This window comes from Thamnophis sirtalis, unplaced genomic scaffold (genome assembly GCF_051295495.1).
Source record: "Thamnophis sirtalis isolate CommonGarterSnake01/CBP01778 unplaced genomic scaffold, rThaSir2_p1.2 scaffold_6, whole genome shotgun sequence".
Lineage (NCBI taxonomy): Eukaryota > Metazoa > Chordata > Lepidosauria > Squamata > Natricidae > Thamnophis > Thamnophis sirtalis.
In genome coordinates, this window is record NW_028261386.1 from 84,816,353 (window position 1) to 84,842,402 (window position 26,050).

At 40.5% G+C, this 26,050-nt stretch overlaps 2 protein-coding genes across 5 annotated transcripts in view; both read left to right on the plus strand.

The window, feature by feature from the left end:
- The first annotated feature begins 2,298 nt into the window (after window positions 1-2,298).
- Window positions 2,299-17,189, plus strand: FBXO30 (F-box protein 30). Of its 2 annotated transcripts, XM_014053703.2 has the most exons (6): window positions 2,299-2,344; window positions 2,636-2,728; window positions 3,597-3,636; window positions 10,510-10,595; window positions 11,332-13,384; window positions 14,057-17,189. In XM_014053703.2, the coding sequence occupies exons 4-6, from the start codon at window positions 10,567-10,569 to the stop codon at window positions 14,258-14,260; spliced, it is 2,286 nt and encodes a 761-aa protein (XP_013909178.2). In that variant the 5' UTR covers window positions 2,299-2,344; window positions 2,636-2,728; window positions 3,597-3,636; window positions 10,510-10,566; the 3' UTR covers window positions 14,261-17,189. The 2 variants fall into 2 exon arrangements, with proteins under 2 accessions (XP_013909178.2, XP_087574452.1); XM_087718326.1 differs by lacking the exons at window positions 2,299-2,344; window positions 2,636-2,728; window positions 3,597-3,636 and adding an exon at window positions 10,009-10,150.
- Window positions 17,190-19,595: 2,406 nt separating this feature from the next.
- EPM2A (EPM2A glucan phosphatase, laforin) overlaps window positions 19,596-26,050 on the plus strand; it is a 77,018-nt gene continuing 70,563 nt past the window's right edge. For all 3 annotated transcript variants that reach the window (XR_015697037.1, XM_087718328.1, XM_087718327.1), the window contains exon 1: window positions 19,596-19,988. Coding sequence is in view for 2 of the 3 variants with exons in the window: in XM_087718328.1 (XP_087574454.1) it covers window positions 19,721-19,988 (268 nt within the window). In the remaining variant the exon portion in view is untranslated. The remainder of the gene's footprint in view (window positions 19,989-26,050) is intronic.

The following is a 26,050-nucleotide window of genomic DNA, read 5'->3' on the forward strand; positions in this document are numbered from 1 at the left end:
TTAGAATAAGTGGTTTATTTAGTGCTTTATTTGATTTATATCTCATTTCCTATTCAAATATTCTTAAGTTTAATATTGTTAAAGATTAGAAAATAAAAAAAATGCTAAAGTTAAAGACTTGACAAAAATACGCTTTTTCCAATTCCTAAAGGCAGAGATAGTCAGGAGCGAAATAAAATTACTGAGCTTGGGACTGACATAGCATTTAATTTTATATTGTCCTTCTTTCCAGAATAACCAGAGCAAATTGCACATGAAATAGACTTGTGGGGGAGGAGGGGGGAAAGTCTAGACTTAGATAAATCAAGACAACGACACCAACAATTATTAACAGTAAGTAACAATTAACAAGAAAGATTTTTAAAATCATGCATCCGCATAACAACAGAGAGATATTGTCCTATACATTTCTAAGGTAATAATTGTTTCAGTTCATTGGAAAAGGAAACTAGCACTGGGAAGACCCTGTGTTTGGCCTTTGCACAATAAGCTGAAATAGCCAATGGGATCATGCACCAAGATTTTCAAGTTTGATATAAATACATCAGTCATATGACATTACTTGAAGCATATCTGGTCATAAGCTATCTAGGGCTATATAGACTAATGTTAAACAACTTAAATTGAATGGTGGCTCAAGAACAACCAGGGCAGTGTTTAAAGGAAGAGTGTTTTATGGTCCCATATCACTGTTCCACATAACAAATAGGTAACTGTTCTAGCTTCTAGTTAGTCTCCAACAATCACCCTACATGGAATAGATAGTTCTGTGCAATAAAAAGATTATTAGAGCATAGATTGCCAAACTTAGTCTGTTTGGGTCCAGACTGACTTGTATCTGATAGCCGAAATAAGATAACTGTAGCTTCAGTTGACTACAGGCTAAATTCCCAGGTTTCTTTCTACTGAACCTTTCTGTTATTTGACTTTAGTTTATTGGTGCTTATGAACCCATCAGTCTCAAGTGCCTGTTCAATCTTCCCTGATTCAATTCAAAAGGAGAAATAGACATTGAAATCTTTAGATAAACATCATGTAAATGTAGACCACCTACATGTAGATATCTTATGGTTATTGGATCTACAGGCTGTTTGCTGAGAGTTTCAGAAGATTCAGTCACATTTCTCTCATGGTAATCATTCAAGGCAACAGAGTTTTGTGTTATATGCTGGTCTGAAATCAAAGTCTAATTATGTAGTTAGTGCCTCCCCTCCATGCTTATAATTGGACAGCACTTTCCCCAATAAAGGAATAGTTGTAATATTTGCAACTGCCATTTGTTGCCCAAAATTTCAAAATCTGGAGGACTATAACCTCTTACATTGCAGTGGGCCCAATTTCTTCATAAAAGGTTACTGACTCTCCATGGACCCATTCAAGGTGTCCATGCTGAATTTTAGAGATCAGAATACAGGTAGTTGGCTTAACCCCCAGAAGTGTCTTGTGTACTTCTAGTCAAAATAACTGAAACTGATTTATACATTCTGGCCAAATGACACCCCCTTCCAAGTCAGTAATATCCTCAAGAACTGTATCTAAGAGATGATGTGAGCAATGTAATCAAATGAAACTTCCTTGTGGCTAGTCTTGAACAGATTAGATCCACACAACTCCCCCTCCCCTTCGGAAGCCCTGCAATGATGGTGCAGAAGCGAGCTTTTTTTAAAAAAAAAAAACAACGCCATTTACCACCACTTCTATTCAACACTATAGATTTGAGTGTGCACCCTGATATATGCTTGATTTCATTCATTACAAGATATGTAGCATTTGTACTCTTATCAGCTCTCTGATTGTAACAGTACACCAGATAGTACTGATCAGGGTCTCTGAATGACTAACCACTGAAACTGGAAAACCCCTCATAGCATTTAGGAATTCCTTAGATTCTGTCAGTCTCTGAGTCCCTTCTCTTGCTGAGAAACTCATTGCCAGCTCAAATTTTGCCAGCTCATTGCCAATCTGTTCTATTTCCAGAAAATAGATTGAGTATGCTCAGTAATATATGTTAAGAGAGTGACTCATCTGTGAATAAATTTGCAATTATTTATATGGTGGATTTCTGTTCCATGGGCAGACAAATCTGAGTTGGATATAGCCCATATATGTTTCATTGTCTCACTTTTCTCTAGTTTATCAAGAGAAAATTCTTTTTAAATTTTGTTTTGAAGTTCAAATTAGTATTCAGATGACTGTGCAATTTTTCCATGGATCACCACAGTGTATTTCAATCCAAAGAATAAAACTGTACTAAAACAGAGGTGACATTTTATTGAACTTAATTTGTTTTTGTTGCAGGAGGACCCCCCCCCCCCAACAGCTGAAAATCTATTCTGGCAATAAGGTAATACAGCAAGAAAATTAAAAACATGTGGAGAGGAAGAAAGTAGGGGAGAAGCACTGAATTAAATTACAAGGGGAGGGATTATTTAAAATGTTATTTTATATTACAGTTTTAATCATACATGTGTGCTGTTTATCTGGTTGTAGTTTAATAAATTAAGAGAGAAAAGGAGTTACTTCACATCTTTATAATTTTAAAAATTAAGAAGAATTTTTTTTCCTAGTGATATTCCAGACTTTGCTTTATGGGTTTTTAAAAAGAACTTATCCATATGATTCTGTATCTTTGTAGTGTTTTAGCTGTGCCGACATCTAAATAAAATAAGAATGGAGATTATACAAAAGAACTTCACTGCTGTATTGTTTCTTAGAAAGTTGTAATCTGGTAAGTTGATTGTTTCTTTTCTTTTTGTGCCTTTATCTTTTTAGCTTATTTTCTATTGAGTAAATTTTACCCCAATTGATAGGTTCATTTTTGATATCATATTTTAAAAATGATTCAGACAAGCGAACTCATTCTGAAAATAACAGGATGATCATGGAATTTGAAAATACAAACACCTATGCAAAAATATGAAAGTTTAATAAGGTCAAAAGTTTCAGGGATTAGTATCTGAAAAGATGTCACACCGCACACCGAAATCTATTCTCTGTCATACCAGTGAGAAAAATTTTAAATAATGCCTTAAATTTACTAGAAAGCAAATGAAGGTTAAGACTAAATTTATTTAAATGGATTAATTATTTAGAGATCAATTATTCTTTACTGGATCTGTTTAAAGGCTGGAAAGCCTTCTGTTGTAGATCCATCCATTCACGCATTAAATTTATATGGCCACCTATCTCAATGAAATGATTCTGAGTAGCAACCAATCACCTGAAAAAATGATAATTAATAGATGTTAACATAACCATGAAAGAGGTTCTTAACACACTCATGGGGGTGGTGGTGTTGCTGGCCCAGGTACATAATGAGTCTTCAAGGTTAGATTATCTGTGTAATAGCTAAATGAATAGATGCTTATTCATGTTTCATATGTTTAATATTTCAGCTGCTCCTATTGATTAAGAGTACAGTTGGTATAGTTTCTTTTTTGGCTGTGGGCTGTCTGTTTTACAGTAAGATGGAATTTTATAAATTTTATTCACATGTGAAATATGAATCAACATCAACTATGGCACTGTAAAGCTTGTAATAATGTGTAGAGGTTTTCTAGAAATATATGTTTCATTGACTAACATCTTTCTTTCAGGATTTTTTATGACTTACGACTTTTCAGAGAACAGATTCAAGTATGTATACATATATGCAACATTTGGTTTCTATAAAGAATAGTTAAATGTGGAAAAATATTTTGAATATTGTATTGTATTTATATAGATAATCCCCGGGTTATGAGAGTTCCCTTCATGAACATTTAAATTTACGTGATAAGTGCCCTTAGTGTTTGCGAACAAGGCCCCAAACTACGAATTTTGCACCACCACAGCATTTGTTCACCCTTACGAAAAACTGCAGAGGCTCTGCAACATTTGTTCTGCATGTTGCTGGCTGAAATCGAGCTTTTGAGGGGTGAATCTGGTCCTTAGAAGCCCCGGCATCCAGATGCCTTGCCTGGCACATTGCTGACTGAAATGGAACTTCTGAGGGGCGGATCCGACACTCCGTTTAGCCCTCTGCGAGCCTTCCCCAGCCCGTTGCAGGTTGAAATGGAGCTTCTAGCTGAAATGAAACCTCTGCAAATCCGGCTCCATTTCAGCCAGCAACCTTGCCTGGTGAGCCCTACAGAGGCCTGAATGGAACTGCAGAGGGACACACGAGGCTGAGAGGCTGGAGAGGAGACTGCTTGCTACATCTTCACAAGGTAGTTGACCTGGTGTGGCAGGTTGGGGGTAAAGCAATTGTGGGGAGCATGAGGTATTTCAGTGGGTCAAGGAGGCCTTGGGTGGTCTTAGGCAGGTGGTCTGTTCTATCAGTAGGCCCGCCCCATGACCTTCTCCACCCTGAAATATCCCGTGCACTTAACGAGCCTTGCATTTGATTAGTGAATGTGTGGGCAAAAGGAAGGAGTGATCCCATTCAAGGTACGAGATTCACTCCCACGAATCCTCAGGTTACAAATGGAATGGGCAGGCTCCATTCCATTCATAACTTGAGGACTATACATATAAATACTGCTATATAAGACTTTAATGCAGAATGCCAAAAAGTAGTGTCTAATTCTTGGTAATTTAATTTAAGTTTGACGTTGGTATTCAAAGTGTGTTCAAATTTCTTTTTCCATAAAGCATACATTCCAAACATCATTTATAATTATGGCTTACTCTTACTCTGTAAATTTGAATTGTCTTGCTCAAGATAGAGCTGTTGCAATATAGGAGATGTGGGCAAGATATTGTTTAAGGTATTAAAAACGGGAAGATTGTTGGTAATATATTTGCAAGAACTCAAAAAAAGTTGGGTTATCCTACATAAACAAATTAGTGAATCTTTGTTTCTTATAATCTTATAAAAAAGATAAAATAAGTTAACAGAATCTTTTATTTCATGTCTATTGGACATTCCAAACAATATTTAAGTATGACTATAAACCTCTCTATGTTAAAGGTAGGTGAAGCAGGGGTGAAATACTACTGGTTTGGGCCGGTTCATCTGAACCGGTAGTACAAAATACTACTGTTCACCCGAACCAGTAGTGAAAAAAATGCTTAACAAAGTTTTTAAAAAGTTTTGGTGCTCAACAGTGCTGTGCGATGGTAGGAAATTTTTAAAACTTTTTTTTAGCATTTAGGGTCCGTTTTTGTTCCTAGGAGGCTTCCCTGAGGCCTTCCTAGGCCAAAAACGGGGGATGGGGGAAGTCCATTTTTGCTCCCAGGAGGCTTCCCTGAGGTCTGCTAGGCCAAAAATAGGGGGTGGGGGGGTCTGTTTTTGTTCCCAGGAGACTTCCCTGAGGCCTGCTAGGTCAAAATGGGGGGCGTGTGCAAAAGAAAGGAAGGAAAGAAGGAAGGAAGGGAAAAGGGAAGGGAGGGAGGGGAAAAGGAAAGAGAGGAAGGACCACAAACCTGGCAGTAGACGCAGCTTCAGAAGATATCTTGAAAGAGCACAACAATCCAGGGCTGGAAGAGACCGGGAGCTCATCTAGTCCAACCCCCTGCTCCAGCAGGACATTGTTAAAGTGAGTTTCTGTCTTTTGACCCCCACCTCCCAGTCCCATTACTACATAGTCATGCCCACCCAGTCACATGACCCCCCCCCCCCACTACCACCACCAAGTCATGCCCACAGAACCGGTAGGAAAAAAATTTAGATTTCACCACTGAGGTGAAGTGTCATAAGTTAAACTTTAGCCTGTTCAGTCTGATATCCATAAATCTATTTATATGGTGTAATGAAAATACTGATTAATATTAAATAGTTAGATTTTAATGATGTTTAAAATGGATGTCAAAATGGATTGATTTTTTTTCTATATGAAATATTTTATTTCCCTTTTTTGGTTGCAAATGGGCTTCAGCTCACAAAAACATATGCCTTTTAATAAAATATGTTAGTTTGAAAATGTGCCATCAGACTTCTTTTTGAATGTTAATAGTCATCTATATAGTAAATGAAAAAGATAAAAACATTTTGTACTTGAACATTTTGTTCATGTTCTAGAGTCTGTTGTACAATCTGAAAGTTTAAACTGATTTATCAATAAGTTTTTAAGATATTTTTTTTTAAAATTTGTACGGCTGCCCTTATAACTAGTGGCCTTATTCATATATTGTGAAGCCATAATACGTGGGTTCATATATCCTGCCAAAAAACAAATAACTTTATTGTTTAGCACTATGGATTAAGCCAGTATGTAGGAGAACGTACAATTGTAAAATTGTAAAAAAATTAAATTGTTCACAATTCAGAGACATAATGTTAACCAGCCATTATTCTGGGCAAACTTCCATTATTTTAGTCCCATGGGATGATTATTTATACATCTACTTGGCTCTTAAACTTTAACCAGACTGAATTGGTATAGATTTGGCAGAAGATACAACACTGATATCTTCTCACGATAATACAGAAATAAGACTTAGTGAAAGGGATATTCTGCCCACTTTGAATCTTCAGTATTTGTAGAATTTCAGAATTCTGGAGGCCATTTTTTCCCAACTATGGGTATTTTATTGTGATCTTGGTATAAGGACATCATATTACAGTTATATGCCATTAGTTTTTAGTATTTGGAGGAACAATTCTGAGAGAAAACAGGTATTTTAAGACTTGCATATATTCTTCATACTTTGGAATAAAGACCCCAAATCATGCCGTATCATTCCTCATATTTTTCCATTAAAATTCAATGTGATTATCTGGGGGCTGTATATAGCATGAACCACCAGTTGTCAGCTTAATTTGTTTTCTTGAAAATGTAAGTTTCTGTAATCGTATTAGTTTTCCAGAGGAGGGGAGGGAGTGGTCACCTGTGGGTATTCGCAAAGCCTGATTGGTCCAAAAACTGAGAGCAAAGCCTTAAATACTGGTGCCTTCCAATCCTGGTCCAGTTCTCTCAGTCTTTCTTGGTCCAAGTACTGTTTGAGAATATTCCATAGGTAGGCCTTTGTTTGCGATTTGGCTTTCCATTTGGCTTAATTGGGCACTTTAAAAGTTTTTCTAAATTCTAAATTGTGCAGCTGCGGCCCCAAGGGACAGATCTCTGCCTCAGGCGGTTGAGGAGGGCCCTGTGTGGCATTTGGCCTCCCCCCCCCCCCCTGCGGGCCCGGAGCCTCAGCCCTATCCCTGGGATTGCGGGGGTGCCAGCTCCAGTCTTCAGCTGCTAGAGGAGCAGCTTCCCTTGTAGGGATCGGCAGCTGCAGCGGCTTTAGCGCCACGTGGAGCGTGCGAGCTGCCCGCGGAGCAGCTGATCGCTCCGGGAGGCTGCTGCTCCGCCGGAGGTTTCTATTACTGCTGAGGGGGACGAGTGGGGGTGAGGAGAGCGTGTCTGGGCGCCGTGTGGCTCTCCCCGACTCTGCTTAGCACAGTGCTGGCTCCTGGAAGCCCGGCTGAGTCGCTTGACCTGGTCGACTGTTTATTGCCTCGGCTCCCTGGGCCTTCACGAAGGTTCTAGCGGCCCTGGCAGCTCATCTGCGCTCTATCCCTGTGTGGCTCCAATGTTATTTGGACAATGTCTTGGTTCAGGCGGGGTCTCTTCCTCAGGCCGTCTCGGACCTTCGGCTCACCATTCGGAGTGTTCAGAGCCTGGGCGTTTCGGTAAACTTCACCAAAAGCCATCTTTCCTCCTCCATGCGTATTCTCCACCTGGGGACGGTCATAGACTCCATGTCGGGGGTGGTGCGTCTGTCCCAGGAACGTCAGAGCAGTCTTCGTCAACTGGAAGACAGCGTTTGCGGAAGGCGGTTCGCTTCCATTCTCTCTCTATCACAGTTATTGGGCAAGATGGTCTCTTGCATCGGGATTGTCCCGTGGGCCAGGCTTCACCTTCGACCTCTCCAGTGGGAGCTCATCCACTTTCAGAGGGGCGATTGAGCAATTCTCTCCGGACCCTCCGTCTCCCAGCGGGGGTCCGGGCCTCTCTGGCGTGGTGGCTCTCCTCGGCCATTCAGTGGGGCTGCTGCTTCTGGGAGCCGGACAGGGTGACCGTCACCCGAGACGCGAGTCTGTTCGTGTGGCGGGCCCTGGTGGGTTCTCGGATGGCTCAGGGCAAGTGGACGGCCTCGGACCTCCGCCACAACATAAATTGGCTGGAGCTGAAGGCCGCACGTCTGGCCGCACGTCTGCGTCACTTTCAGTCCTTGGTGGAGGGGCGTCACGTGCTCCTCCTGACGGACAATGTGGCCACCAAGGCCCACATCAATCGTCAAGGGGGGACCCACTCGCGGGCCCTCTGGCTGGAGGCTCTGCGGCTGGGCGCCTGGGCGGAGAGACACCTGGGGTCCTTGGTGTTGGAGCACATCTCCGGGCTTTCCAACGTCCAGGTGGATTGGCTGAGTCAGGTGACTCTGGACAATGGCGAGTTGCAGCTCCACCTATCGCTGTTTCGGAGGATCTGTCAGAGGTTCAGGACTCCTCTGGTGGATCTGTTTGCATTGCCCGCAAACTCCCAACTTCCAGTCCAGGTCAGCGGAGGGCACGGACGCCCTCAGGAGCCGGTGGCCCCCGGACATTCTTTATGCGTTCCCTCCCATTCCCCTTGTCCCGGGGACCGTCAGGAAGGTGGTGGCAGAGAGGGCTCTGGTCATTGTGGTGGCCCCTTATTGGCCCAGGAGGCCCTGGTTCGCGGACATGGTCCAGCTGTCGGTGGTCCCTCCGTGGAGGATTCCGTGGGGGGAGGTGGTCTTGCTGCAGTGGGCTCTGGTTCACCTGGAGCCCCAGTGGCTCCATCTGACCACCAGGCTCTTGAACGGCGGCTTCTGAGGGGGGCTAATCTATCCTCTGGGGTCATTCGTACCATCGAGGCGTCTCGGCGTCCATCGACGACCCACATTTACAATTCCACCTGGACAGCCTTTGTCCGGTGGTGCTCTCCTGTGGGCATTTCTCCCGATAGGGTCACCATTCCTAACGTTTGGATTTCCTCCATAAGGGCCTTGAAGGTGGGCTTTCGCAAAATACGGTTCTTCGATCCTGGGGGGGGTGGGTCTTTTTCCCTCTCCCATGTTCCCCTGATCAAGTGTTTCCTGAAGGGGGCGGCTAATCTCAGGCCTCCCCCCATCCACAGGTTTCCCACGTGGGATCTTCCCCTGGCACTCAGGGCCTTGACAGGGGCCCCGTTTGAACCTCTCCGGTCTGTTCATCTTCGGTTCTTGTCTCTGAAGGTGGCCTTCCTGGTGGCAGTTACCTCCGCCCGTCGTATTTCAGAACTGGGCGCCCTGTCTTCCAGGGACGACCTTTGCCATTTTCACCAGGACAGGGTGGTGCTTCGCCTTGATCCTACCTTCATCCCGAAGGTGAATACTCCCTTTCATAGGGCTCAGGAGATCGTCCTGCCCGACTTTTGCCCGGGTCCGTCCAATGATAGGGAGAGGCTCTGGCATCGGTTGGATGTCCGCCGTGCTCTGCGGATCTACCTCCGGCGGACCGAGGGGGTCCGTAGGTCAGAGGCCTTGTTTGTTTCGTTCCAGCCCGGGTTGCTGGGTTCTAGGGTGTCTTTGGCTACCATCGGCCATTGGCTGCATCAGGCCATTGTGGAAGCTTACGGGGCTTCGGGTCAACCGGCCCCGTCAGGAATCATGGCCCACTCTACCAGGAGTGCCGCGACCACAGCGGCGTGGGCCACGAGGGCCCCATTTGAGGACATCTGTCATGCGGCCACTTGGGCCTCTCCGACGCCTTTCATCCGACAATATCGTCTGGATGCCTTCGCGTCTGCGGACGCGTCGTTTGGTCGGAGGGTCTTGCAGAGGGTGGCGGCTGATGCTCCCCTTGGGTCCTAGTGGTTTCTTGTTCTCCCTCCCTGGGACTATAGCTTGGGTATGTCCCACAGGTGACCACTCCCTCCCCTCCTCTGGAAAAAGAACGTTGGTCTTACCTGAACGTGTCTTTTAAGAGGAGGGGAGGGAATGGTCACAACCCGCCCTGAGTTGTGCTCCGTTGGGGCCAAGGGAGGGCCCGGGTGGTCCCAGGGTTTTGGTTTTTTTGTTTTGTTTTTGTTTTTGTTTCAGTTGTACCGTTTGACTTCGAGAACTGGGCCAGGATTGGAAGGCACCAGTATTTAAGGCTTGGCTCTCAGTTTTTGGACCAATCAGGCTTTGAGAATACCCACAGGTGACCACTCCCTCCCCTCCTCTTAAAAGACACGTTCAGGTAAGACCAACATTCTTTTCAACCATGTTACAAATTTTGTTAAAAATATATGTGGTAGTAAAAAAAATTCCAAACAATCCAATTCAAACAAAATGAAATATAAAAATGCAGATTAACAAAATGGATGCAAAGGCGAGATAGATTCCAAACTTGGGGAATTTAGCAGCACAGTAATATTATTTAAACTTAATTTTCTACCAAGAACCAGATTAATATCAAATCAAGGCAAATTTACCATGAACATGATCAAAGCATATGTACTTTGAAATTCAACTATAATCTGTGTGTAAATGTAGAACGAGCAAAATGTATGTCTTTGAAGTTACTTGGTGATTGGTCAAAATTTCTTTTGGTGACAGGTGCCACCAGAAAAAAATATCATATTTGCAGTGCCAGTAGGAATTGGTCTTTCTTCTATGCAAGCTATGAGCTCATCTGAAGAAAAGTAAGTTCCACTATGTATTAATTTGATTTTCAGATAAGATTGGTCTCCAAGCTGGTGATTATTTTGTAATTAGATGTAACTAATCTAATATAATACAATGCAATAATATAATAATGCAATGCAAACTTATAAATAAAACAACATGCACTTGTATTTAAGACTATTCAGAAAAAAATTGATGGTATCTAAAATTAAGTTGTAGGCTGTATTCTATTTCTGTGCTGTAATACATTTTGTAAGTGATTGAAGAGAACCAGTTTGGTGTAATAATTGAATGGAGGGTAGTGGTTAAAGGTACCAGACTAGAAAATGGAGACGGTGAGTTCTATTCCTTAGCTAGCCCACTGATTGGCGGAGCTACTGGAGGCTGAGATCCAGCTGTCACTCAGCTGGCCAGTGGCGGGCGCAACGAAGTACATTTGGCACCTATTGTGAGCTGCAACTTGCTTACTTTCCCAGATTAGTACATTTGGCACCAAAATTATACTGTCTTTCCTCTCTTCTTGGCTTTACTCTTTTATTACCTCATTTAATATTGTTTTCATTGTATTGGATACTTTAATATTCTGCATATAGTCCTAAATTTCTTTGGAGAGGGGAATAAAAGTATACATTTAATTTTTTAAACAAGATGTATTCAAAATTTTCTTCTAATTTTGAACACTGTAGCTCTTCTTTTAGGTCCTTGCAGAGATAGTTTGATACTTTCTCCGGCTTTCTTGTTTTCTACATATAGAACTGAACCTGCCACCATGGAAGATCTTCAGCATTTACATTGTGTCAACTGTATTAGTCGGCGTTGTATGACCAGATCAGAAGCTGGAATTTCCTGTGACTTAATTGGCTGCCCTATGGTTTGTGGAGCGGTTTTTCATTTATGTAAAGCTGAAGAGCATCGCCTTTTATGTCCACTTGAACGAGTGCCTTGTCTCAACAGTGGCTTTGGCTGCCCATTTACCGTAACCCGAAATAAAATTGCTGAACATCTAGAAACCTGTCCTGCAAGTGTTGTATGCTGCACTATGGAATGGAATAGATGGCCAATCAGTTATGCAGATCGAAAATCTTATGAGAATCTAAGTAAAGATGTTGATGAAATTGAACAGTTGGATATGGCTCTTGCCCTTCAAGATCAACGGATGCTTCTTGAATCTCTCAAAGTTGCAACTATGACATCAAAAACTCCTGACCCCATATTAAAACCCAGAGAACAATCTTCGGTTGCAAGTGCCCCAGATGCTGCAGTTGCAAATGGATTATTGCCTGTCGATGAGGAATCATTTGGTGCACTTTATCAAGCCACTGTGGAAACAACCAAAAGCTTAGCTACAGCTCTAGATATTCTAAATACTGCTACTAGCTTGTTGAGTTCAAAACTCAGTATCTTACCATGTAAAAGAAATGCAGATTGCTGTGTAAAAGAACACAGCAGCATGCAAGCCATGGTAGAACATGATTCTGAAGAGGAAAATAGCATGGGAGCAGTTGGTGGTATTAAGTTGGATATTTTGAATCAAAATGGACAATTAGAACAAAACGGGTCAAGTGACATTTGTTATGATACTACAAAACACTACAAACTGAATATGAGCCTTGATAATATCCCTTTATGTAATGGTTTTCATCTAGATGATTCAAGCACAGAGAAACTGCCACAGAATGAAGAACTAAATATATGTAATTCCAGCCAGTTTAATGTAGCAAATAGTATTCACAGTGCATCGCCCTGTGATAAAGCAGCGAATGTTTGCAACTCAGTCCCTGTAGCACAAGTTAAATATGAAATACCTCTGCACAGCTTGTCTAATGGCACCACTGACCACATATATATGTCACATGACTGTAATGATGAACAACTACAGAGAGAAATAGAACAAGAAAAACTCAGAAATAATGTATTTTCTTTCATTCCTCAACATACCTACAATTACTTGGCAAATTACTGCTTATCTGCATCAAAGAAAGACAAAGCAGTAGATACATCCGACTTGGAAATAACAGAGGATCCTATGGACCTTCAGGGAATAGACTTAATCACAGCAGCATTGCTGTTTTGTCTTGGAGATTCTCCTGGTGGCAGAGGTATATCAGATTGTCGTATTATTGATGGATACCATGTTGATTTTGGGACTCAGACATTTTCTCTCCCTTCTGCAATTCTGGCCACAAATACAATGGTAGGGGAAATTGCTTCAGCATCTGCCTGTGATCATGCAAATCCACAGCTCTCAAATCCAAGCCCCTTTCAGACTCTTGGGCTAGACCTGGTACTAGAATGTGTAACTAGATACCAAACAAAGCGTTCAATGTTTACATTTGTCTGTGGACAACTGTTTAGACGAAATGAATTTTCTTCACATTTTAAGAATGTACACGGTGATATTCACGCTGGCCTAAATGGCTGGATGGAGCAGCGATGTCCTTTGGCATATTATGGATGTACATATTCTCAACGCAGATTTTGTCCTTCAACACAAGGAGCAAAAATTATTCATGATCGGCATCTTCGGTCCTTTGGAGTTCAGCCTTCTATATCAACTGTGTTGTCAGAGCCTGATAAGAGATGCTGCTTAGGGCTGCATAGTGACAATCTGAGTAATCTTCCTTTTGAGGTCCTACAACACATTGCAGGTTTTCTAGATGGTTTCAGTTTATGTCAGCTGTCACAAGTGTCAAGATTAATGAGGGATGTATGCGGAAGCTTACTTCAGGCACGTGGAATGGTCATTCTGTTGTGGGAAAAGAGGATATATGCAGATGGAAGTTTTTCATGGCAAATAAAAGAAAAGGTTTGTATATTTAATTGTGAGAACTTGCTTACCTCTGTTTTGAATTGGAATGACTTTTGCATAAAAATTGAGTTATTCCAATATTTCTCTCTTGGGTGCTATGTGGGAGGCAGGTGTCTAGAGTATGGGAGCAGTGAGATAGAAACAACTTGGAGAACAGTATAACTAAATATAGTTAATATAATAGTAAATACAAGAAAGAGTTCAACTTTTAGGGGATGGGCATACAGGTATCTGCTCTACAATATTCACTAGCTGCTTTCTGTATCCAGATTTTCAGTATCAGATAGCTAAATTAAGAGAAAGCAACCAAAAATGTGTGTCCTAAAAATGGCAAAACCAAATGGAAATTTGGGGAATCAGGTCACTTTTTCAAAGCCTTTTCAGCTGATATATCTGTTTCATTTTATAAATGAATATGTTTAAATGTATGTCATCACATTTCCATATTAGTTTGCAGGGTTTTTTTTTTAATGCTTATACTAAAATTTGTGGCATATTTTTTTACATTATCCTCCCTAGGAAAAGGTGTTTGGACATTCTTTTTTTAAAAATAATAATAATAATAGTAATAATAGTAATAATAGTAATCTATAGCTAGGATCTACATCACTTGCATGTGAGTGAGTCCTAATAAATATATCATCATGCTAAAAGAAATTTATTTTTTAGGTATGGCGATTCAGCACAGCATTTTGTACTGTAAATGAATGGAAATTTGCAGAAATTGTAAGCATGGCTGATCATTTGAAGAAATGCAGTTACAATGCTGTAGAGAAACGGGAAGAAGCTGTGCCACTGCCGTGTATGTGTGTTACAAGAGAACTAACAAAAGAAGGAAGGTCGTTGCGCTCAGTCTTGAAGCCTGTACTTTAAAGATGAAGAATAATTCTATTTGCACACTCAAGCACCTGAAGTAACCTCCGGATGATAATTTGTGACACTTTATTAATTTACTAAATATGATTTCTGGGTAAATTTGTCATAATGTACATGTTTTGAAATGGCATTTATTTTTTTATAACATGGTCTGGTTAGAAACAACAAAAATTGCCTTAAAAATGGAATTTGCTGGTCAGGGGAGTTCTGTATGACTTTTTATCATTTGTAGGGTTTTTTTTTTCTTTTTCTTTTGGAGTTTCCCTGACTAACTTATCCATTTCTTTTTATTGACTTCAAGAGACATGCTCATCCAAACAAGAAGTCTTTGTATAATTTTGTCTCTTTGCAAATTTGAATGTAACATTGAATGCTAGTCGAAATTTAGCAGCATATGTTTTGATTAGTCTTTTCATTCTATGGATTGCTGTGTTCATATAAGCTGATACAGTGTTGTTTAATATCATTTCTTGTTAAGATTGCAAAGTGTGATTTTAATGTTAAATGCAAATGAATAGGAGCATAATCCACAAGTATTCAGTTAGCATAAAAACTTCTCATTTAATGCTGCAAAATCCTGTCAAATGAATCCTGAGATATAACTTTTTTTCCTAATAGTACCTTCTCAAAATTCAACACAAATTGCTACTATTAGTAGTTCAATGGAACAAAATTCGATTTTATTTCAGGCTCCAAATATCTAGGTTAGAATTTTGAATAAATATACTTTTTTCCCTTTTTCATTGTTTGGTATTAATAAAAGGTAATCTTGAAATATTTGTATTGTTTGCTGTAGTTAGCTGTTCTGACCCCTCCTCCGTCCAGTAACGAAAGCCGAGACAAGCTTAATTAGAATGTCCTTTAATAACAAGACCAGAATCTCTGTGGCTGAAAGCCAAGCAAACAAAGGACCTTGGCAGCAATTCAGACAAACCTTGGCAGCAATCCAACCTGCCAAGTTAGTTACGTTCTCTTTAGTCAATGTGTTGACTTCTGCAAGAAGGGCGTGTCACAAGCAGTCTTTTTTATAGTCTGGAGAGGAGCCTAATGACCATCAGCTGAGCGCAATTACCTCCTGTAATTGCATAATTGTTCCTGACGCCTATTAGCTCTTCGATGGCGTGCATCCAGAAACAACTCACTGCTGGCTTCTGGATCACTCTCCCTTGTCTCCTCCCCACTGGTCCAAGGCTCAGGCGCCACTTGGTGGCCAACCAGTCTCTCTGCACCCTGTTCAGAGTTGGAACCCTGTCCAGGGTCCTCCACATCCTCCAGAGCCGATTCATAGGGCGCCTCGCTGTCAGTCTGGTGGCAGCTCCAACGGCTCCTGCTGGGCCACAACAGTTAGCTATACAGGATTCATAATACTTAGATTAATACATTTAAGTTTTATGGTGTTAAAGTTAAAAAGTCTGGATGTAACATGTGGTTTCAAGGCTACTTTATAAAGTGTTTAGGACTCATTCTCAGTACACTAAATTCCATTGGAATTTCTGTCCTAGCAATTGTGGTTAGGATAGTGCTCTTTATATGCCATCTTTATAAGATGAGAACTAATTCATTGGATTAAAAGTGTATTTTAAATGTTTATTTCATAACTCCATATTTTCCATAGTCTTCCATAATGAAGAATTTTTGGTGATTCTTTTCTCTACTTACAAAATGCCTTTGTTAATGTTATTCAAAAGCTTTAATACCTATACAACTAGTTTATTGAGCTTGGTGCCACAAATTTTGAAAAACCAAGTTTTAAAGAAGAGAGTATTGGAAAGTTAGCTATATATTGGTAATATGTAATTAAATCATTTAAATATACTTGATTTAAGACTAAGGATTTCAGACTATGTTGACATATAAATTTAATCTGGAAAGTAATTGTCCTATCATTAAGCAGTTATATTAAAAAAGCTAAGCCTTGTTCTCTAGTGCCATATAGCTAGATCATTAAGGAATATATTTTATATAACCATTTTCTATAATGCCTGGATCTTGGGATCAGTTAATTATTTTCACAATGTTGCCTTTCTCTTTGAAGAACATAAGAGAAAAAGTTTCCTGCAATTAGTGGAACCTTCAGCTGCAAAAACAATTCTAATTTTAGCAGTTTAAAAAGAATGAAAGGTAAATCATTATCATATTAGTTTTGATAACATTTTGGATTATGTCTCCGGCCAGGAAACTTAACCCTGATACATACAAAGATTTCATTTGCAATCTTTGGGCAGGTATGCCTGTCTTCAGAAAAAGTACTATCAGCCTAAAACAACCAAGGATACTCATTCCACAGGTGTTGGAAGCTGTTTATGCACATATTGTTATTCATCAAATATTTTACCAATACAAAAACCATTCTACCTTTTCCTCAAAAACAGATGGGCAAAATACTGTATACCTCAGCCCTTATGAGAGGAATATGCTGTAATTGTAAAGGCTTCATGCAGTATTCAAGAAATCTTGAATTTCTTGGCTTCTAAAGAAGTGTGGATTAATCTATGAATGCTTGGTTAATTTTTTCACATTAAGCATTTTGAACAGTTCATTGTTAATATTACTTGCATTTTTGCCTTCAAATTCTAATACCATTTCTTGTTTTATTCCTGAGTTATTAAACATTATTCCTGAGTTATTAAACAATATTTTAAAATATTCTTGCAAACAAGAATACAATTAAAGGATATCAGTATTTTATACTGCTGTGCAGTTTTCCAAAGTAATAGTTTGTCAGTACTTAATTTCCTCTACGATAATATACTCTCCATATTAAACTTACACTGAAACATTTCTTAACTTGTTCCATTTGAATTGCCTTTAAAACTTCACATATACAGCTGTTTTTCTTAGTCCATTACTTTGTTTTAATGTTCATTTAATGCTGTGGTTTTTTTTTGCAATATTTAGTATAACTAATAAAAACACTTGACATTTCTTTGTTAGCACATGATTTTTATTTATAATTTGAGAAATAACTTTTTATTTAGTAAATCTTCACTCTTAAAAAGTTAAGGTGAAGCAACAGCACTATCAAATATGATTCTATTGCTGGAGTTTGCTATTCTCTAATCTTAGCGCAGCAGCCTCCAACCTTTGGCACTAGGGACTGGTTCTATAGAGAGAGATTTTTCCGCAGACTAGTTTTGCATGCTACCTTCAGGAAGTGGCTTCGCTTGTTTGCACAGCTTAGTTTCCGGCATGCTGCAGACCAGTGTCAGTCCACAGACGGGGGATTGGGGATCTCTGGTTTAGAGGGTCATTAACTGAAAATGTAAATTAAAACGTATGAAGAAAACTTGTATTTTGAAAGTATTTGTTGCAAAATACTGTATTTCATTCTAACACTAGCACTATAGTTAACAATATTACCTGTTACTACTAAACTCCCTATGATTTATCAATTGTAATACTGTCATAAATTATTTGTTGTTTATAATCTATAGATTTTAAAATTAGATTTTTAAAAACAGCTATTTTAGAAGGTGAAAGCAATATGACCTAACAATTGTTTAGACTTAATATGTTGATTAATCCTACGAACTCTTTAGCACTGTCCATAGCCCTGCAGTGCTGTGTGAGCTACAATGTAATAATTTAACTCCTAATAACATATAATAAAAAGATTCTGGTTAACAAAACACTACCACAAAGAAAGTCCTGGGACATGACATCATTGAAACAGCCAATATTCACAATCTTTCTCGAAAATAAATGAAGTTTTAGTAATAGTTGGCAGCTCCTTTAATTAGCAAGAACTTCAATCAGATGTTTCAGTATCTACTGATCAATCATACATATATTGCCTTCAAATAATTTTGGCCTTAATTTGATAGAGTTTGACAATTCAGTTCTAAGCCATCCAAAAGATGGCATAAATTATCCATTATTTTACAAAACTAGTTCTGCATTTCACTAAGGATGTTTACAAATTTAATGAAGCTTTGTCCAAATAACAAAAGGTGTTTCTTTGTCAATAAAGTGCATTTTCCTAAGGATGTTTACAAATTTAATAAAACTTTGTCCAAATAACAAAAAGTGTTTCCTCTTGTTAAGGAATAAAGTGTTAAGTGTCAGAGCCATATAATTTTGGACCCTTCACGTCTATAAGACTATTGTGTAATATCCAATACTGATGTTTAGCAAGAAACACTATATATTTATTTAGTTAAGCAAATGTGCAGTAGCAAAAATGCATAATGATTTGGATATAATCTTACAGAGACAGGATTATGAAAAGTTACACGTGATCAAATGTCATCTATTAGATTTGCAAAGCAACTTCCTGATTTCGTAGGAAGATGTTCTCTTACATACCTCAATACTTAATTCAAGATTTTAATAAATTATTTGAGAACACACCATGAAATAGTAAATGCTTTGTCCAGTAATCTATGAGAAGGCAGAAGAAAGGTTCCAAGAAACCTAATTGTAACCTGGATTCCATCATCGGATCTTACGAGTTTTGAAAATTAGAGGAATATATGTCTATTTCACTAAATGATGGTATTTTCATTCTTTCATCTCAAGTCTTAAAAAAGTAACAATTATAAGAGTAATTGTTACTTAAGTAATGCTTACTTAAGAGTAAGCATTTCCATTTTGAGGATTGAATTGATTCCTCAGGTGGGTACAAGTTTGGGGGGGAATGGGCCGTACTTGGCTTTAATTGATATACAGACGGGATACCCTTCAACAGGAAGGCGAGTTCAGGAAAATTTAATAATTTAAACACAATAGAGATGCTTAATCCCATGGATTTAAAAAAAACACTCAAATTCCCTTAAAACTTATACATCCGCGGCAACTTTTGGGATCTGGAATCTGTGAGATCTCTGTTTTTGTATCTTGGATTTGGGAGCCTGCCTTTATATCAGCAAGACATTTATTCTGCTTGGAAGTGGGAAAGCTAGGGTATCTCCAGATTAATCTCGACAAATCTAAGCAGCGTCCAGTCTATTTGGGTCTTTCTTATCAAACCCCCAGGAAATCCTCCTCAATCAGCAGCGATTCTTCGTCCTGGGAGCTGCTTTGCGCACCGTCCTCGGAGTCTCCCCTCCCGCCGGGGAAGGTCGGCGGAGAAAGGGAAACGTGGGCACTTCTTCCTTCCCTTTCCCTCTGCAGGCGGAGGGGAGCTCGCTATAGGACACTGCGGCTTTCCTGGGCCGTACAGACTCCTCAGAACTCGATCCTTCGGAGATCGAACGGAGGGTAAAAGACCGCAGACGGACGCTGCAGCTCGAAAGCGCCCTGTGGCTACAGAAGTTTCTTCGCCGGCCAAGTCACGTGGCCTTCACCGGCCAATCCCGCCCACCTATCTCCTCCCCATTCGCTCCATAGAACGTGGCGGCGGTCGGTGGCGTCACCGGCACCCCCGCAGTGGAACGGGGAACGTCCCTGCGCGCGTCCCTCCTCCTCCTTCTTCCCCCACCAGGGTCTTTGCTCTGTCTAGTGGGTCCGAGGGCGCCCATGCTGTTTCGTTTCGGGGTGATTCTTCCCGCCCGTCTGGCTGAAGGCGGGACGGTGCTTTGCGTGTCGGGGTCCCGGCCGGAGCTGGGTCAATGGGATCCCATGCGCGCGCTGGTTATGAAGCCCAGCCGGCCGCTGGCTCCCTTGCCTGCTCAAGAACCAGTCTTGTGGCTCGGCGAGGTGGCGCTGCCCGGCGAGGAAGAAGCCGCGGGCACCTTTTGGTACAAATTCCTCAGGCGGCTCGAGACGGGAGACGCCGTCTGGGAAGGTAACACAAGTCTCGCGTGCGCGCTCCCCAGGGACACGGCCGCGAGTGAGCGCCCTCTCACTTGCGGGGGTAGAATCGTGGCCGCGTCTGCGTCCCCGCGTTACCTTCTCTTGGCTCTTTCCTTGCTAAAAAGAGGAACGGCGACAAGTTTAAACAGTAACAAAAGTTGGAAGGGACCTTGGAGGTCATCTAGTCTAACCCCCCTGCTCACGCAGGAGACCTGTAGTAGGGATTCGAACCACCTTTCTGATCGAGTAGCGCAGTGTCTTAGCCACTGAGCCACCTAGTCAGGCACCTTACCTACTGCTTTCTTTCTTTCTTTTGCAACAAGACAGGAGCCCAAGAACTGCTGCTCTCCTCCATTCCCAGCTCCTTAAGCCCAAGCAGACAAGAAAGGGTTTATGACAGTTCGCCATGGCTGTCTCATCACAGCTAACTCTCCACAACCAACCCGCTGCCACCGCCATCTCGCCATTGCACAACTCCCTGCGGGACAAGAGTTATACTAATATCCAAGAAACGGGGGAATAGGATCATGAAAGAAAGGGTGCCAAAGGAGGGACAGAATGAAATGTGAATGGCAAACATTAATATATATAATATTTGTGCTGATAAATAAATAAAGGGAGACTAGTATAGATCTATTTCAAGCTATTTAGCTCTCATCAGCTAGCCATACCCTTGTTGGGAATCGAACCTGTGCTCTATTGCCTCTTAGGCAGATGTGTTAACCATTGAGCTACAGGGCTGGACTCCTTATCAGCCAGGCCAGGGTGAAAGGTATATATTTAAAGTCACAACCCCTGGTATGCCCAAATATGGGAGGAAGATCACACTTCCATTCTCTGTCCTTCGGCTCGTCACAAGAGACCATCCAGACAGAAACCCAATATTTTTATTTATTTATATATATATATATATATATATATATATATATATATATATATATATATATACACACACACACACACACACACACACACACACACACACACACACACACACACATACATATATACATATATATATATATATATATATATATATATATATATATATATATATATATATATATATATATATATATATTTTAAGTAATTAAATAGAATTGCTAAAATGACCCATAGTTGAGTTGCCCCGTGGCCAATTGACTGTGGTAAGCTGTCCCACTGGAGTTTGGAAGTGTGCGAAAGAGAAAGCTTGCTGTACACAGTAGAGCTGTGCAAAAGATAAAAGAGTCTACTACTGTCTTTTGCCCAGCTTCTCTGGTCACCGTAGTAGGAAAAAATGTCCTTGCTACTCGTGGCCTCTCTTTGAAGAAGCTGGTGGTGAGGCCCAGAGAAGTTATAATAGGAAGAGTCACTGCTACCCTCTATTGACAGATGGTGCCTTGATTTATTTATTTATTTGTCACATTTATATAACCACCTATCTCACATACATGACATATGATGCTCTCAGAAGAGGCCCAGAGATATTATCAAGCAATAATCTGAGTAGTCACTGCTGTCCTGTACTGGCAGCTGGCCCCAAATGCCCCCAGAATTGTATGTTCCACAGCAAATGTATGAGAAGCTATTGCTGTTTACAAACCATGAGCAGGATATTTTGTCTTCCATGATTATTTGTTCTGTACCCTGCCTTTCTTCCAGGAACTCGTGGTGGTGGTGGTATAGATTTCCATATGTGGTATACTTCCAAACCAGCCCACTGGATAGGTTGGTTGAGAGGGAGTTATTAACCCATTTTCCTCCAGTGACTTTCCATGGCTGGAGGTAGACTTGAATCTGCCTCCTGGGTCTGGGATCAACATCTTCACCAGAAGGGATTGCTACCGATTTGGGCAAACCGATAGTGGAAATTGTGATTGGGTTGCCGAACCGGTAGGGATGGCAGGCTCCCCCCCCCCCCCGCAACCAGTTTCCAGGTTGCCGCAACATGTTTTTTTGGCATTTTTAATCATCTATACATGTGCAGACCTATTTACAGGCAACTGCGCACACATGTGCACTGAACCGGCAGTAACGCCGGCAGCAACCCATCCCTGATCTTCACCATTACCCCACACTTGATTACCTTTCCTTCTTTTCAGGAATGTTGTATTTAGAGTATGCTCCCTATTCCTCTGTGTAATATAGTGAGAAGAACTATTCTTTACAACGTGCTTGTGAGCAGTTGGTAGCATGCTACAATGAATAGGAGCCAGAATGGATTTGTTGTAAACATACCATTTCACATTTATGTTATTTCCTTCCTTGATGGAGTTACTAGCATAGTAAATCTGGGGAATTCTGTAGACAGATTGTAATTGGACTCAGCAAAGCCTTGGATTTGGAGTGCTGACTATATTCCCTTTCACAAAATGTTAAAATAGAAGTTAGATGATATACTCGTAGTTGGGTGAACCACCACAACAAAAAATGCCCATTAATGACTCCATCTTGGGAGGGGATTATACCTACAGTAATGGAGTGCCAGACAACTCTGCAGTTCAATATTTTTTATCAGCTTGGTGGGGATGTTGACGTAATATAGATAATCCCTGATTTACATAATCGAGTCTGTCCATCATGATCATGAGTCATGAATCGTGACCAACACAGTTTTACTATCTTTTTTGTGAATGGTAATAAGTCAAGGGCTACCTGTATTTAAAAAGTCTGCAGATAGCCCAAAGTTGAGCGGGGTTCCATGGTTCATATTTAGTTTTCAAAGTTTTTTCCCATTAATATTAGAAAGAAAGATGCAGTTTCACAGCAGGATGGACGATATCTTTCTTGAATGCCCCCTCCCTATTTTCCATTTCTCTATTTTTTATTTTTTATTCCCTTTCTCATATAAGCAAATAGTGTAATAGTGGATTTAGTGTCTCCTAAATCCACTAAGTGTCACTGTTGTACCAGAATTGAAAATCTCAGTTTCTCTACAGCATAGTGGGACTAGCTCTTGATCATTTTTGTAGAACATCGAAACAGTGACTGATAAAAGATAAAGATGCTTTTTCTTTTTCTTTTGCCTCTTTCAATTATGTAAAAGAAATACATGGAAGGAATATATTTATAATCTGTTTTATTTTTATACTGCTATAAGTAAATATAGTCATGACCACACTATTTCCTCAATGCTTTATGGATTAACTCATTGTGTAATAATTTCCTGAAAGCCAGCAGCAAAGACCCCACCCTTAATGCAGGTGCTGCAACCAAGAAACATTGCCTGTGATACCCTACCCTCAAAATCAACAGATTTTGCCAAGAGCATGAAGGAGGAGAGCAACCCGGAAGCTACCTAAAGGGAATTATACATTCAAAATCTATTACACTCAGAAATCTATTGGCAGTCAGTGAATTTACTGTAAAATAGGATTTAGATGGTTATAGCAACTCTGATACATGGGCTGCTGCTTTTTGAATCAATTTCTGGGTGGTGCTTCAAAGGCAACCCCATGGACAACAGAGGGGAGAGACCCTATCTTCCTCACTGCTACCAGCTGGGATTATACTTTGGAAAGAATGGAACCACTGGAGCATTGTGTCTGCAATTCCCAACCCTTGCAGGAAGTCCAGGATAACCTAATAGTCACACCCTCCAATTGAGAGCCACAAAAGTCATTGAACCAAATGTCCAATGCCGTTTCTTAGTGCCATTTCTCACTGTTCTTATTGCCACAATGGAGACTTGAACATGGGCTCTCATCTAATGTTCACTCATATGCCTCTGTTTGTACTCCAAGTATCTCTTCTACAGCTTCATCTTCTAGAAGTTCTTGTAAGCCCAAAATTAGCCCATGAATGGAAAGCAATCATGAATTTCCGAATTCCAGATACCTAGCAGAATTGCTTGCCAGTTGTTAGGGAAAATCCTCAAGTGCCCTTTGAAACCCTCTAGATTTGTTAGATACCTGGAACATACCATCGAAATAAATCCATCCACCCCACACAAGGAGTGGCCAGTCCAGGAATTACAGGTAGCCTTCTGTAACTATAATATGGTCATAAGTCATGCCAATTGATAAGTGGATCACCGTGTGACCCTGTCTGATATTAAAACCCTTTTTTTGTAGTGGTCATGAAGCGAACAGGACAGTCACTAAACAAATCCTGAATGTGCTTTTTTGTCAGAAACTGGAAGTAAATGCCAAAAATGCCAAAAATCATGATCACATCACAGGATGTTGCAAATAGCCATAAATGCAAGTCGGTTGCCAAGCACCCAAAATACAGTCACACTGCTGGAACTCCAAAACGAGGTCGAAAGTACTTTCAGGGAGGGTAGGGGGATTGCCATAACTTGATCACTAAGCAACTGATCATTAAGCAAGGACAATCTGTATGTGACAATCAAAAGGAACTTAGTCTAACGTGTTGTTCCCCCTCCCCTTAATACGGATCACTCATCAACCATTCCAAAGTAAGCTCAAGGTCTAGCATGCATCCATTTTTGTATGTCAGACTAAATATTACATTACTATCAGTCAAAGTAAATTGGCGATAGATAAGGGACAATGGAATTCAAGGTGGGCTTTGACCTCTTGTGGGCGTGAAGGGACTTGAGACTAATAATATGTTTGACCCCTCTCTCGGGTTCAGCCTGATCATTTACAGATAATCATGACAGTTATGAACTCCGGGTTCCTTCCTAGAACCTGTCCCTAAGTGCGAAGACTGAATTACCCCACTACAAGTTACGGATTTTCTTCTTACAGTGACAAATAAGAAAATTAGAGTAAGTAATTAAACTTTTTTTTTACTTCACAGGAAGGAAGGAATATTCAGTTACAAATGTCAGCAGTAGTTTAGACAAGCCACTCCAGCCATATAAATAGCAATAGCAATAGCAGTTAGACTTATATACCGCTTCAAAGGGCTTTCAGCCCTCTCTAAGCGGATTACAGAGTCAGCATATTGCCCCCAACAACAATCCGGGTCCTCATTTTACCCACCTCAGAAGGATGGAAGGCTGAGTCAACCCTGAGCCGGTGAGATTTGAACAGCCAAACTGCAGAACTGCAGTCAGCTGAAGTAGCCTGCAGTGCTGCATTTAACCACTGCACCACCTCGGCTCTTAAACAGCTTTAAGCATTATTCATTAGCTTTATTACACTATTCTAAAGCATACATATTTTTGTGTTATTAGATCATGGACTTGTATATATTGTATAATATATATTTGAAAGGTCCCTTGAACATGCATATTAATTTAGCTTACTTCTTCAAACTTGTTTAGAATCTGTTAATAGTGCTTCAAAGAAGTGACAGTTATTAGGAATTCATCTCTAAACTGGTTATCTAAATAGATGACAGAATATGGCTTCTCTCTGGTTTCACTGTGGCTCAATTTCTAAAGAGCAACCATGTGAGAAGGAAACGTAATACTGTTGTTCATGTTCTAACTTTAGCCTCTACAAAGTAACTGGGGGAATTCTGTACCAGCCAAGAAATCAGGTCCAGGAACTCAGAAAGATCTGCAGGAAGAGAATTTATATGATGTTTTATAGATGGCACTGGCCACCGGCAAGACTGGTGAAGATGTTTAAACATAAATCAGCTAAATGCTGGAAATGCCACCAGACACTGGACTTGTACTATCACATATGGACCTGCGCAGAAGCAAAACAATATTGGACTAAAATAAATACATGGCTGGGAAAAATGATACAACAACATATAGACTTAAAACCTGGAATATTTTTGCTGGGGATTTTACTAGAAAATTATAGTAAAGAAAATGTATATTTGATTATTCATGTTATAACAACAGCTAGGATTGTATTTGCACAAAATTGGAAAAGTGAAGAGATCCCTATGGAGGAGAATGTGATTAGGAAAATATTAGAATGGGCAGAAATGAACAGATTGACACTGGCTATCAAAGAAAAAGAACAAACTATTATACAATTTGGGAATCTTTTTTACCGGTAGTTAGAGAAGATTCCCAACTATGGAGAGTGAGGCAAATCTGCTGGTGTAGTCTGGGATCCTTTCAAGTTTGTGGAACTGGAGCAAGTGGATAAGATCTTCTATAGTCTGAACACTACCATTTGTCTGTTTAATCCATATCTG

Coding starts and splice junctions, on each gene's coding strand:
- FBXO30 (XM_014053703.2), top strand. CDS start 10,567: ATGCAAGCTATGAGCTCATCTGAAGAAAA. Junction 10,596..11,331: donor ATGAGCTCATCTGAAGAAAA/GTAAGTTCCACT, acceptor TTCTACATATAG/AACTGAACCTGCCACCATGG. Junction 13,385..14,056: donor CATGGCAAATAAAAGAAAAG/GTTTGTATATTT, acceptor TTTATTTTTTAG/GTATGGCGATTCAGCACAGC.